The sequence below is a fragment of the Ranitomeya variabilis genome, chromosome 2, assembly GCF_051348905.1.
Source record: "Ranitomeya variabilis isolate aRanVar5 chromosome 2, aRanVar5.hap1, whole genome shotgun sequence".
Classification (NCBI taxonomy): Eukaryota; Metazoa; Chordata; class Amphibia; order Anura; family Dendrobatidae; genus Ranitomeya; species Ranitomeya variabilis.
In genome coordinates, this window is record NC_135233.1 from 986,657,806 (window position 1) to 986,671,909 (window position 14,104).

Below are 14,104 nucleotides of genomic sequence, written 5' to 3' on the forward strand. Positions count from 1 at the left end.
CTGAGGGACAACTTTGGCTGAAGGAAAAAAATACATATGTGGTTAAATTCAAGGCATAAGCGTCATGGGAAAACAGCGAGTTCATGAAATGGAGCCTTCAGATAAAGGAACAGCCATTTTCAAGATTTTGCCTTCATTGTGTGTGTATTTTGCCAATTTTAGAATTGGTTAGAGGACAACACTGTTTTGTACCCATTTAATTCACTGCTCAATGAGAAGTGAAGTTGCTGTATGATAAAACAGCTGTGTGAAAAGAAACGGCACAAAATTTGTAGAGTACATTACAATGTTTTGCACCCATAGCAAACTATTCTGGCTGTTTGAAACCCTTTTAATTATGTGACTAAAAAGGTCTTACAGAATGCTGAAAGGAGAGCAAGAAAGAATAAACTGACTTACCCACAGGAATGTTGGAAGTGGTCACTGCTGTAGCATGGGAAGAGTGAGTTGGCATGGTCATGGTGACAATGGTGCTGGTAGGAACTTGTGTGTGGGCAGCAGAGCCTGTGCCAGTGATGAAGCAGAAGAAAACATTTAATATAGTACAACTAGAAGTATTGTGCGCAACCTCATCTTTTATACCTCCATCTATCATTATGTTTTCCTCCTCTGTCTGCACACATGCTGTGTGCTGCGCTATTGCTAGTGTGATGTAGATACACGGTGTGTATCCAATCCATAGGCTGCAGATGCTGCGCCTCACCTTGTATACCATGCAGACAAAAAGAGAAAAGGTGACTGCAGCTGAGCCCTCCTGCTCACTATGCACTGCTTTAACGAAGAGAGGTTTTTGAACAAAAACAGAGCAGAGGAGGGGGCCCACAGGTTTCCACAAGATTAGGCTGATTTCTCATATTCATGTATGAAGGTCCAAGTAAGGATCACATAACTGCGGACCTTATGACCCAAGCTTAACAGCCTTATTTATGAGTTTGGGCCAGACCAGGGTTCAGTACGTACTCGGATGTGCTAAACCGGCCTTAAAAATTTACCAAACTCACATCACAAAGAAACATTGCACCATTTAATTACTATATGTGTGTATATATGTGTAAATATATATATGAAGGGGAAGTGCTGACGGCACACAAATAGAAAAGCAGGGGTGTGGAAAACACTTACAGGAGTTTTTATTTTAGAGGAATTAAGACAAATCCCCTAAAAAAGCGCAGAAAAAGGATCCTCATGGCAAAAAATGTTAAGGTGACAAACTTAACTCCATCCGATTAAAAGATTCATAAATATTCATAACATTTAAAACAGTGTCCATTCTCTGACGCTTTTCTAGTCATAGGAATTCGAATTCATTTGTATTACTAAGGTCTTTGCCAGAAACGCGTCACAGAATGGACACAGTATTAATTGTTATGAATATCCTAATCTTTTAACCGGATGGACTAAAGTTTGTGACTTACATTTTCAGCCATGCGCATCCTATTTTTCTCTCAAACCCAATGAAAGCAGCCATACTAAATATCACATGGTGAGGCTTTCCATGCATATTTTTTCTGTTGCATCCCTAATATAGTGATTTGCAAAGTTTCATAACTTTGTACGCTGGAACCAAACAAATAAAAAAGATTAGTTATTCTTTAATATGTTCATATTTATTACTAATTTATGCAAAAATCAATTATAATGAATATTACCTGACGTTGTTACAGATGGCAGAGTGTTGGTTGCCAAAATAGGAGCCACAGTAGCAGCAGCTACTGGATTTCCCGTGCCAAAGAGAGTCTTCTGTCAAAAAATACAGTACGGAATTTGTTAAAAAGTTCTTAAAACATAACATTCTGTCTAACACTAAAAGTTACAGAAATACAATGCCTTCGAGTGTACATGTATCTTTAGCCTGGTTGAATTGAATTGGGTCTAATGTGATCGTACCGGTTGACTCATCCTCTTCTAACCTATGCGCCTGGGCAAGCTGTGATTTCTAGGAGACGATGTGACTCGTAAGTCTCTTATGAAACCTACGACATAACGCAATTGAATAAATAACCTAGTGTACTCAGAATGTCTCTACAGAGTACAAGTGCAAGCTAGAGAGAAGGAACATGACACCATAGGATATGACTACATGTAGGCTAGGTTTGCAATCCGTAAATATGGAGAAGAAGCTGCATCAACCTAGGGCACAGAAGTCTGCACTGGAGCGACAAAAAAAACCCAAACATTTCCCATCTGCCCAGTATTAGAGGTGCGCTGTGGATGCCAACTATGCATTACCTGTACCACTGATACAGACAGACATATGTTAATGCATACTAGTATGAGCTTACAAGGACTTGTCAGGGAAAGTCCCGGGGAATTACTTATTTCTGTCTTTAAAACTCAGAATTAAGAATGTAAAATGATTTCCATGAATTATGGAGTAAGCACTCAGTATACAGTACCTGTGCCATTGCATGCAGCTGTTTCTGGGCTCCCAATGCAGAATGTGTGGGCAGCGTAATGCGCGTTCCGGTGTCCCGCACCTGGGCAGGTCTCTGAATGCTTATTGTCGCAGGAGGAGGGTGCTGCTGAATTGACAAGGTTGGCCTAGGAAGGAACATTAGAGCAGAAAGACCAAGTGTTCAGTGATGACTACCACAATATAATAAAGAGTCCCAAACCCCCCCCCCCCCCCCCCAAAAAAAAAAAAAAAAAAAACAACAAAAGACTTCTAGCATACCTGAGAACGGGTTCTGCTGCGTGAGCTGGAGTGGTGGTGATAACTGGGGACTGAGCTCGGGTAGCAGAAACTGTGGCCACTACAGTGGGGGCGGATGAAGTTGCTGTGGTAATTGGAGGCCGTGACTGTGCAGAAAGGGAATGACTTTAGTATGAAAACTTCATAATCATAATCTTTATATAGCGCTAACATATTTCGCAGCGCTTTACAGTTTTGCACACATTATCCCGTAACCCGGACACACCCCTAACCCCAACCCTAACTTTAGCCCTAACCCTAATGGGAAAATGGAAATAAATACATTTATTTTATTATTTTTCCCTAACTAAGGCGGTGATATAGAGTGTTTTGATTTACTATTTATAGTGAGCTTTTATGATTGGCAGCTGTCACACACTAAAAGACGCTTTTTATTGCAAAAAACTGTTTTTGCGTCTCCACATTTTGAGAGCTATAATTTTTCCATATTTTGGTCCAGAGTCATGTCAGGTCATGTCATGTTTTTTGCGGGACAAGTTGACCTTTTTTATTGGTATCATTTTCAGGCACATGACATTTTTTGATCGCTTTTTATTACGATTTTTGGGAGGCAGAATGAACAAAAACCAGCAATTCATGAATTTTTTTGGGGGGAGCGTTTACACCGTTCCGTGTGTGGTAAAATTGATAAAACAGTTTTATTCTTCAGGTCAGTACGATTACTGCGATACCTCATTTAATTTTTTTTTATGTTTTGACGCTTTTATACAATAAAAACTATTTTATATAAAAAATTATTTTTTCATCGCTTTATTCTGAGAGCTATAACATTCTTATTTTTCGCTGATGATGCTGTATGGCGGCTCGTTTTTTACGTGACAAGATGACGTTTTCAGCTGTACCATGTTTATATCCTTTTTGATCGCGTGTTATTCCACTTTTTGCTCGGCGGTATGATAAAGCATTGTTTTTTGCCTGTTTTTTATTTATTTTATGGTGTTCACTGAAGGGGTTAACTAGTGGGACAGTTTTATAGGTCGTGTCGTTAGGGGCCATAACTGCATGGAGCATTATATGGGGCATCTATGGGGCCATAAAGAACTGCATGGAGCATTATATGGGGCATCTATGGGGCCATAACTGCATGGAGCATTATATGGGGCATTATATGGAGCATCTATAGGGCCATAACTGCATGGAGCATTATATGGGACATCTATGGGGCCATAACTGCATGGAGCATTATATGGGGCATCTATGGGGCCATAACTGCATGGAGCATTATATGGGGCATTATATGGGGCATCTATGGGGCCATAACTGCACGGAGCATTATATGGGGCATCTATGGGGCCATAACTGCATGGAGCATTATATGGGGCATCTATGGGGCCATAACTGCATGGAGCATTATATGGAGCATCTATGGGGCCATAACTGCATGGAGCATTATATGGAGCATCTATAGGGCCATAACTGCATGGAGCATTACATGGGGCATCTATGGGGCCATAAAGAACTGCATGGAGTATTATATGGGGCATCTATGGGGCCATAAAGAACTGCATGGAGCATTATATGGGGCTCCTGATTCAATATGGATATTCAAAAACACTTAACCTACTGATGTCTCAATTAACTTTACTTTTATTGGTATCTATTTTTTTTTTTTTTTAATTTACCGGTAGCTGCTGCATTTTCCACCCTAGGCTTATACTCGAGTCAATAAGTTTTCCCAGTTTTTTGTTGCAAAATTAGGGGGGGGGGGTCGGCTTATACTCGGGGTGGCTTATACTCGAGTATATACGGTATTTTTTTTATTTATTTAGGAATTTTAAAAAATATATATTTTTACACATATATATATATATATATATATATATATATATACCTCCTTGCAGGGAGAACCTCAGTACAACGCGATCACATTGCATTGTCCTGAGGGTCTCAGGGAAGCAAGCAGGAAGCCCCCTCCCTGCGCGAGCCTTCCCTAGGCCACCGGAACACCGAGATCTTGTTTGATCGCAGTTTTCCAGGGGTTAAAGTGCCAGGAGCGGTCCGTGACCACTCCTGGCACTTAGTCCCGGGTGTCAGCTGTGATAATCAGCTGACACTTGGCCACGCTCCCCCTGTGAGCGCGGCTGATCGCGTATGATGTACTATCCCATCCATGGGAATTAAGTCCCAGGTCACATGTATGGGATATTAAGTCCGATGGCAGAAAGCGGTTAATAAACTAATATAATAATTTTTGCTATTTGGCAATTTATTGGAAGTAATCTTTCGATAGCATCTCCATCTTCTCATATTGCCTATGCAAAAAGTGACCTTTGGATCATGAGAATCTACAAGTCTGGAAATGTTGTGATGGTCACATGACTTTTTCCATACTGAGAAACTTTGCGACCATGCCTTGACACACAGCCCGCTGCTCAGCTCCACATTACTGTGCATCTGTCCTATTCATTAGTCGAGGACACATTTACAATACCTGCCTGATCACACGTGTCCTGACAAACATCCACTGTCACAACCTCATTAGCTCTACTCATTTCTCAAAGCAGAAGGGAGCAGCTATACAGAAACATTTCAAATAAAGTGTGGAACAATCAAGTTTTGGTGTGTGTCACATATTTCAAAAGTTTCATCGCTCAGAATAAATGTCTAAAACTAAGCACAGTTCTAAAATAAAATATATCCTACCGGAATGAGAATCAAGCAAACTACCAAACAACTCACCTGTATAGGGGGGTGGATGATGTGCTGAGCCACCGACTGGGCAGCCGCAGCAGAGGTCAACTGGTTAGAGGCTGGCCTTAGAACTGTGGTCACTTTGGAGCTGGACATCACAGCAGCTGCAGCGGCTCCTAATTAATAGATTAATGATAAATAGAAGAACTGCAAATGGCACATTTTCCAATATAACACAAATTACAAATGATGAGGTTACTTTCCTGAATATACTATAGACTTAATGGCAATGCGTCACCAGGTTTTTCCCATATAACAGACAGCCAGCCCCTGTAAGCCCTATGTCACAGCGTTCTATAAAGCTGTATTTATGTCCCCAAACTGTTCTCCAGAAAACAAAAAATAGGTTTTATTATACTCATCTATATGGCGGGCCGGCCTGTCTTGATCTGGCACCCCTTCTGTTGTTGCATCATGTGGCTAATGCATCCTACATCATCCACACAGGGTTTTCGATAACGCTCCTGTGCAGGCGCGCTTCTCTGCCCTGCCGAGGGCAGAACCAAGCACAGTAGTGCGCATGCGTCGGCGCTCTTTGGCCTTTCCCCGTGCATTTGCATTATAGTACTTTGCTCTGCCCTCAGCAGGGCAGAGAGAGAAGTGTGTGATGGACCCTGTGTGACGCAAGAAGAGACAAGGCACCGGATCCAGAACAGCAACGCCCATGGGACCAGACCACCCCGTGGGGAAGTATAATAAAAGCTATTTTTTGTTTTATGGAGAGCAGATTGGGGACATAAACACAGATTCTAGAATGTTGTCACATTACAGGTGCTGGCCGTACTATATATGGGAAAAACTTTGCGACAGGTTCCCTAAATACACGGTGTTCCAAATTAAAATGCAAATAATATTTCCTCATATTTTCTCTAAATTACCTATCTGAATTGCAGTCATTGTTATTTTCCAGTCATCTACTATTCTAGTATAATTGCTTGTTTTGGAACAAACTGCCTATGAAAACAGTATCTTTTTAAAAAAAATAAACACTCAAAATACATGTTCCAAATTATTATGCACAGCAGAGTTTTCAACCTTTTTTTTAATTTTGAACATAATAATGGTCAATTGTGAAGTTATAAGCATTATCAGCTTATTACAAAATAAAATCAAACAGTTTTCAAGTGAAAACTTTATTCTAGGTGATGTTACATTTGCACATAGGACCCCTTGTTCGTAAGAAGCTTCTGAACTCTCTCGTCCATTGAATTTGTCAGTTTTTGGATGGTTTCTGCTTCAATTGTTTTGCATGTGAACAGAATACCCTCCCAGAGCTGTTGCTTAGATGTGAACTGCCTCCCGCCATCATAGACACTCCTTTTGATGATGCTCCAGAGGTTCTCAATGGGGTTGAGGTCAGGGGAAGATGGTGGCCACACCATACGTTTGTCCTCTTTTATGCCCATAGCAGCCAGAGGTGCAGATGTGTTTTTTGCAGCATGAGATGGTGCATTATTATGCATGAAAATGATCTTGCTGCGGAAAGCACGGTTCTTCCTCTTGAACCATGGCAGGAAGTGTTGTTTTAGAAACTCCACATAGATTATGGAGTTCATCTTTACCACTTCAGGGATCATAAAGGGGCCGACAATCTCTCTCCCCATGATTCCAGCCCAAAACATTACTCCACCTCCTCCTTGATGGCACCTTAGCCGTGTTTTCATGGGGTGTCCATCAACCAGCCATCCTCCACTCCATCCATCTGGACCATCGAGCGGTGCACGGCACTCATCGGTGAACAAAACAGTTTGGAAGTCAGTCTTCATGTATCGTTTGGCCCACTGGAGCCGTTTCTGCTTGTGTGCAGTGGATAGAGGTGGTCGACAGGATGGCTTACGCACAGCTGCAAACCTCTGAAGGACCCTGCATCTTGTTGTTCTGGGGACATTGGAGGCACCAGCAGCTTCAAAAACTTGTCTGCTGCTATGACAAGGCATTTTTGCAGCTGCACTTTTAACCTTACGCAATTGCCTGTTGGAAAGAGTCCTCAATTTTTCCTTATTAGCACGCACACGTGTGTGCTGGGAATCAGCTACATACTTCTTGATTGTGCGATGATCATGATGAAGTGTCTTGGCAATGTTGATTGTAGTCATGCCTTGACCTAAATACTCCACAATTTGTTGCTTCTCAGCAGCCGACACATCCTTTTTCCTTCCCATTTTGGCAAAAAATGTAGGCTGCTTAATAATGTCTAACAGCCTTCTTAAGTAGTCTTACCTTTATTTGGACACACCTGCCACACTAATTTGCACAGGTATCTGCAATTGCTTTCAGTGATATAAAGAGCCCTGACACACATCACCATCAATGAGTTTAAATGACAAACAAAAAAATTCTAACCTTATCACTCCTAAACTATGTGCATAATAATTTGGAACACAGTGTAAAATTTACCAATACATTGTCCACCCTTCTCCATCAGAGTATTTATATTACCTCTTGGAAGATGGGAGGCTCCAATATGCAGCGGCGGGCCTGGAGCACTGCTGCGGATTATAGACATCTGAACATTAGTTGCAGTCATTATGTGATGCAGATTATTAGGGTGCCCCTAAAAGTGACCAAGAGATAAGAGAAAGATAGTAAGTAAGCTAAGAAAAAAACATAATATTTGAATGATTAAATGTAAATGGTTAACATGGAAATTAATCTGTAATAGGCTCAAAGGGAAATTTATACCGAACTATACGATACAAAATGTAAGAAAAAAGTACTAATTCTAATATTGACACAATAAACAGTGTATTAGATACGTACCTGCTGACCACTAATGGTGGCCACAGGGATGGCTGAAGCCTGAGGGAGGCCACTCTCCATTGTGACCGTCACTGGCCCAGGTACCTTTGGAACAGCAGACAGGGCAGACGGAGGGGCTGGAGCGATGGGTCTGCTGGGGATAGTTGGCTTCAAAGGCTGCTGTGAAAAGATAGCAATAATGAATTGCTTGCAAAAGATACATTTGGTAAAGAATATATCAAGATTAGATACTTTTTTTGCCATATAAAAAGTGCAGTATGAATGAAATAAAACACACAGGTATGAATCTTTCAACCTGTTTTTCAACTAGCTTTTCTCTGTAGGCGCCAGTCCTGGTTTTGGCTTACAAATATTGATGAAACACTGACCAATTAATGCCAGATGAATAACGCCTTAAAGGGGTTGTCCCATGAACAAAGTACATATTAATCTTGCTAGATCTTGTTATGATAAATTCTACAATTGGATGTGTCGAAAAATGTTCCTGTGCTGAGATAATCTTATAAATGTGCTGTGTACTGTGTAATGGCCGTGTGACTGTACAGCAGGGGTGAGGAACCTCAGGCCCCAGGGCCATTTACGGCCCTCAATGACCTTTTATCAGGCCCCCGGGCAGATTCTCAGGGACCGCATTCTTGGGCACCAGCTCATTAATTTTTTCTTGCTCTGTTAGCACACACACGCAGTGTTCACTACTGAACACTGAAGGGCATGCAATGAAAGATTATGTCCTGACACGAGTGCTACAGTCAGGATGTACTTTGTGGGCGGCGTTTGTACGGCCCCCGAAGGATGGTATAACTATCCAAATGGCCCCCATTGATTCCCCACCCCTGACTTAACAGGAACATGGTCTGATCATACCACAGCTCCTGGGCAGGGGAGGAAGCAAAAGAGTGTACAGACGTTACAGCATGGGATCACAGCTGATTCTTTCTGTGAGCTAACACATTGCCCAGGGCCGGCGTCAGCACCCGGCGCACCCGGGCAAGTGCCGGGGCCCTGACAAGACAGGGGGGCCCACTCACGCAGTCATAGATCCATCTGGCCGCTTTAACCCTTTCTACCCTTTCAATTTGCGCTGCCTGGCACAAGCATCTTCTCAGTCAGTGCAGGGCCAGGCACATAGGGGTTAAGGACACAGCCAGCGTGACATTGTGGGCGGAGAGTTCTCCTGCTCTGCTCTCCTGGCTGCCTGCAGTGCTGAACTAATCAGGCACAGGCAGATTCCGGACTGGAGGAGCTCCTACCGGCACCTGAGTGAGTGCCATGCTATATCGCTGTATATTCTGACAGTCTGGGTGACCTGGGGCGGCCATGGGCTGGGCGGCTGCAGCTGATAGATATATATATATAGATATATATATATATATATATATAGATATATAGATATATATATATATATATATATATATATAGATATATATATATATATATATATATATATATATATATATATATATATATATATACACACACATACACATATACTACAGCAGCCACCCAGCCCAGGCCCCCAGCACAGCCTGTAGATGCTGGGGGCCTGGGCTGGGCGGCTGTTGAAGTATATACACCGCACAGTACCTCTCCCCTGTATATATACACCGCACAGTACCTCTCCCCTGTATATATACACCGCACAGTACCTCTCCCCTGTATATATATACACCGCACAGTACCTCTCCCCTGTATATATATATATATACACTGCACAGTACCTCTCCCCTGTATATATACACCACACAGTACCTCCCCTGTATATATACACCGCACAGTACCTCTCCCCTGTATATATATACACCGCACAGTACCTCTCCCCTGTATATATATATATATACACTGCACAGTACCTCTCCCCTGTATATATACACCACACAGTACCTCCCCTGTATATATACACCGCACAGTACCTCTCCCCTGTATATATACACTGCACAGTACTTCTCCCCTGTATATATACACCGCACAGTACCACTCCTCCTGTCCTGTATATATACACACCGCACAGTACCTCTCCCCTGTATATATACACCGCACAGTACCTCTCCCCTGTATATATACACCGCACAGTACCTCTCCCCTGTATATATACACCGCACAGTACCTCTCCCCTGTATATATATACACCGCACAGTACCTCTCCCCTGTATATATATATATATACACCGCACAGTACCTCTCCCCTGTATATATACACCACACAGTACCTCCCCTGTATATATACACCGCACAGTACCTCTCCCCTGTATATATACACTGCACAGTACTTCTCCCCTGTATATATACACCGCACAGTACCACTCCTCCTGTCCTGTATATATACACACCGCACAGTACCTCTCCCCTGTATATATACACCGCACAGTACCTCTCCCCTGTATATATACACCGCACAGTACCTCTCCCCTGTATATATACACCGCACAGTACCTCTCCCCTGTATATATACACTGCACAGTACCACTCCCCTCTATATATACTCCGCACAGTACCTCTCCCCTGTATATATACACTGCACAGTACCACTCCTCCTGTATATATACACTGCACAGTACCACTCCTCCTGTCCTGTATATATACACTGCAGAATTTACAATAGCTATCACTCATGTAAGAAATTAAATCTGGCATTGTACTATAGCTATATTTCTCTGCTGTATCTGGGCATCATGAATCGTGGTATGTGTTAAAGGGGGGGGGGGGGGGGGGGGGCACTGAGATTCTTTCGACCGGGGCCCTCAAAAACCTGGAGCCGGCCCTGAGTCATGCTTTACCGGTTTTATCACAGTTATCTCCATCAGACATAAGCGGCAGCTCCTACCACACTGACTTGATTTATGATGAGCTCAGGAGACTGGAGATGTGGCAAAAACTCTTGCTCCTGTGATATAATCGGCAAGGCAATGTGTTTTATCACAGGAGCAAGTGTTTTTCAGCATCTCCAGTCCCCTGAGATCATCATAAATCAAAGTCAGAGAGGTAGGAATTCCAGCTGCCACTTAGCTTGTATGTCACTGACTTGATTCATAAGCTCAGAGGGCTGGAGACCAGGCAAAAATACTCACTCCTGTGATAAAACAAGTAAGACGATGGGATACTTCACAGAAAAATGTAGCAGTAATTTTTCATTTTTTCAAGGAAATTAACAAAATGGAAAAACCCCACAAGCGATACCATTTTTAAATCCATAACCCTTAACATATTCAAAATTGGTTTTGGGTAGTTCATTAACCTTTCAGTTGCTTTTTAGGAATTAATGCAAAGTGGCATGACAGGAACGAAAAAGTTAATTTTCACCACCTAAATTTTGATAACTTCTGAACAAGCCGCTATAGCTGGAAGACTTTAAGGCCATTATTTGGCCATGAAAGACATCAGGAACACACAATCAAGATCTCAGGGTGCCAATGGGGTTAAAGAGGGAGCCTCCACACTGTTAACCATCTAGATGCCGTAGTCACTAATGACAGCAGTATTTAAGGGGTTAAACAAACATAATCGGCGCTAAATCCAAGGATTTAGGATTCATTTTATGACACAGTTGTGATCTCCCCACAATGTACAAATGTTTCTATTCGTGTTAACAATTTTCTTTATACGATAACATCAATTGTTCCAAAAAATATTACCAAAGGAAGAAAACATCTTCATCAAAAGATAATCACCTTCAGGATGTTCTCAGAGAAGGCCAATGGGACGTTTGGGAGATGGGCAGACTGAGCAGTCATGGTCAGAGGACTAGGAGAGTGGTTGGGGATCATCTGTAACTGTGGGTATGGCCGGACCACTACAGCTTCTTGTTTGTCATCCCTTGGGGGAAGAACTGTACTTGCAGTAAGTATGTCCCGTGACGGACCCTCCATTTCCCGTGAAGGCTCATCACCACCTTAATTAAAGGAGAAAAAAACGATCGATCTTCTATTAACGTGTAAGAACATTGTGGGTAGCATGTTGCAAACTGACTGCCATTATAATTTAGGAAGAAATAATATGGATATAGTCGCACAATGTACTTAGTTTTCAACAGTCTCAAATACACAATTCTCGTCTGTCACTCCAGTGGCAATTCATCAGCTATCCTATAGACAGGTGATAAGAGGGTTGTCCCACAATAACAACTTAAAGAAGCACTTCCAGGAAACTAACTTTCCCCTTAAACCCGTGTATATGTACATGTAATATAATGTGGGCAGCACAATGGCTCAGTGGTTAACACTGTTGCAAGCTGGGGTCCTGGGATCAAATCCCCACCAAGGACATGTGTACGGAGTCTGTATGTTCTCCCCATGTTTGTTTGGATTTCCTCCCTCACTCCAAAGACATAATGACAGGGAATTAGATTGTGAGCCTCATTGGGGACAGTGATTAGGATGTCTAAAGTGCTGCGGAATATGATAGGACTATAGAAGTAGAATAATTAGCAACAAGTGCAATAAAATACTTACTGATCACTAGCTTCTTCAGTTTCCTGCACCACTCCGGTCCTATTCTCACTCTTGTGACTCAAATTCCGACTCATAGCCTCACACTGGGGTTTATGTCGATTTTACAATGTAAATCTATGGAGCATCTTAACACGGATCTAAAGGTTTACATTAATAGCTACTTTCAGCTCACACAAAGCACAGAGTGATATGGAGAATTGGAACTTCAGTCACATGTGCGAGAAACCATGGAAAATGGCGATCGGTAAGTATTGTATTTACACTATATGGCATAGATAACACAGATTTATTGGATATAAAAGGTCTTTGGAGTGCTTTGTTAAGTACAGTAATAACACATGTACATTCAAAGGATATTACCTGTCCCTGGTATATTCGGACCCATAGTCGTCCCACCACTTATAATCTGTGGTGAGGGAATGGGGACCCCTTGACGGGGAAACTGTTGTGAACTCATGTCCCCCTAAAAAAAAAAAAAAATAATCATCAAATCATGTTCTTCATAAATGTGTGCCCATCAGTACGTCAGTGTAAGCCATAATCTCTATGCTCGGTCATTGCAGATCACAGCAGAAATCACTTACATACAGAACTTGGAAAATTATTATTTGTCATTACGGTCGGTAAATTAGGGCTAACACCTTTACACTCAGAGGCTGAATATCCATATACGGTAGATGCATTACGTTCTTTGTTTTAATATGCTCTGCATTTTCTTTATGACCCCTTTCCCAACATAGGACGTTCAAGTACATCCTTCATAAAGTAAATCAAGTATAAATTGGAATGATAGCATACTTGATCAAGCAATAATCTTTAATACAAAAAAAAAATAAAAAATCACAGCAGAAAGAGGACAGGACCCCCTGACGAAGCTACAAGCGAAACGTGCGTTGGGGTGCTAGGCAGTATGGTTCTGCTAAAAACAATGGCTCATGGTCTGTTTTATTGCGCTATATCTGGTTAAATATTCTGCTACTCCACAGGGGTTACTGCCAGGACAGATTACTAACACCCAGCAGCATCAATTGGATTTTGTTTTCAATACGGATTCCACTGCCTTGTATTTTTTAACATGGCTATGTACCTGTATACTCGATCTATTGTCTGTAAAACTATAATTTGTACATCCCAGTTGCACTTTGTTTGAACCACGTTGCCCCAACTGTTTTTAAGGAGTTTTTTTTTTTAGGGGTTTGTTTGTACTGTCCTCTCTTTCTGCTGTGTGATTTTTTGTAATAAAGATCATTGCTTGATTAAATAGAATATCATTCCAATTTATACTTGATATACCTCAAGTGGCTGTATTGGTCTGAATTTATCTCTATAGTGGTTACCCCCACATTATCTTTTGATGTGCTATGGGTCTGCAAATCCTTTTCATTATATTATCTTTCATAAAGTGCGGGTGCATGGAGGGGGCTCAGGAGCTGATCCCGCTCCAAACAAGGCAGGTGTTGACAGTGTCATACAGCCAGCACTTGACTAACAGCAG

General features: G+C 41.9%; 1 protein-coding gene across 17 annotated transcripts in view; it reads right to left on the reverse strand.

Annotated features, from left to right (window-relative positions):
• Positions 1 to 14,104, reverse strand: part of SAP130 (Sin3A associated protein 130) — a 48,896-nt gene that overhangs the window by 12,781 nt on the left and 22,011 nt on the right. For 7 of the 17 annotated variants that reach the window (XM_077290913.1, XM_077290923.1, XM_077290912.1 and 4 more), the window contains 10 exons: positions 12,970 to 13,072; positions 11,830 to 12,050; positions 8,165 to 8,323; positions 7,844 to 7,958; positions 5,393 to 5,520; positions 2,675 to 2,799; positions 2,397 to 2,541; positions 1,650 to 1,740; positions 400 to 504; positions 1 to 17 (listed from right to left, as the gene is read on the reverse strand). The exon at positions 1 to 17 is cut by the window's left edge and continues 125 nt beyond it. In XM_077290913.1, coding sequence (XP_077147028.1) covers positions 1 to 17; positions 400 to 504; positions 1,650 to 1,740; positions 2,397 to 2,541; positions 2,675 to 2,799; positions 5,393 to 5,520; positions 7,844 to 7,958; positions 8,165 to 8,323; positions 11,830 to 12,050; positions 12,970 to 13,072 — 1,209 coding nt within the window. The remainder of the gene's footprint in view (positions 18 to 399; positions 505 to 1,649; positions 1,741 to 2,396; positions 2,542 to 2,674; positions 2,800 to 5,392; positions 5,521 to 7,843; positions 7,959 to 8,164; positions 8,324 to 11,829; positions 12,051 to 12,969; positions 13,073 to 14,104) is intronic. The other 10 variants (XM_077290926.1, XM_077290925.1, XM_077290917.1 and 7 more) reach the window with 3 other exon arrangements.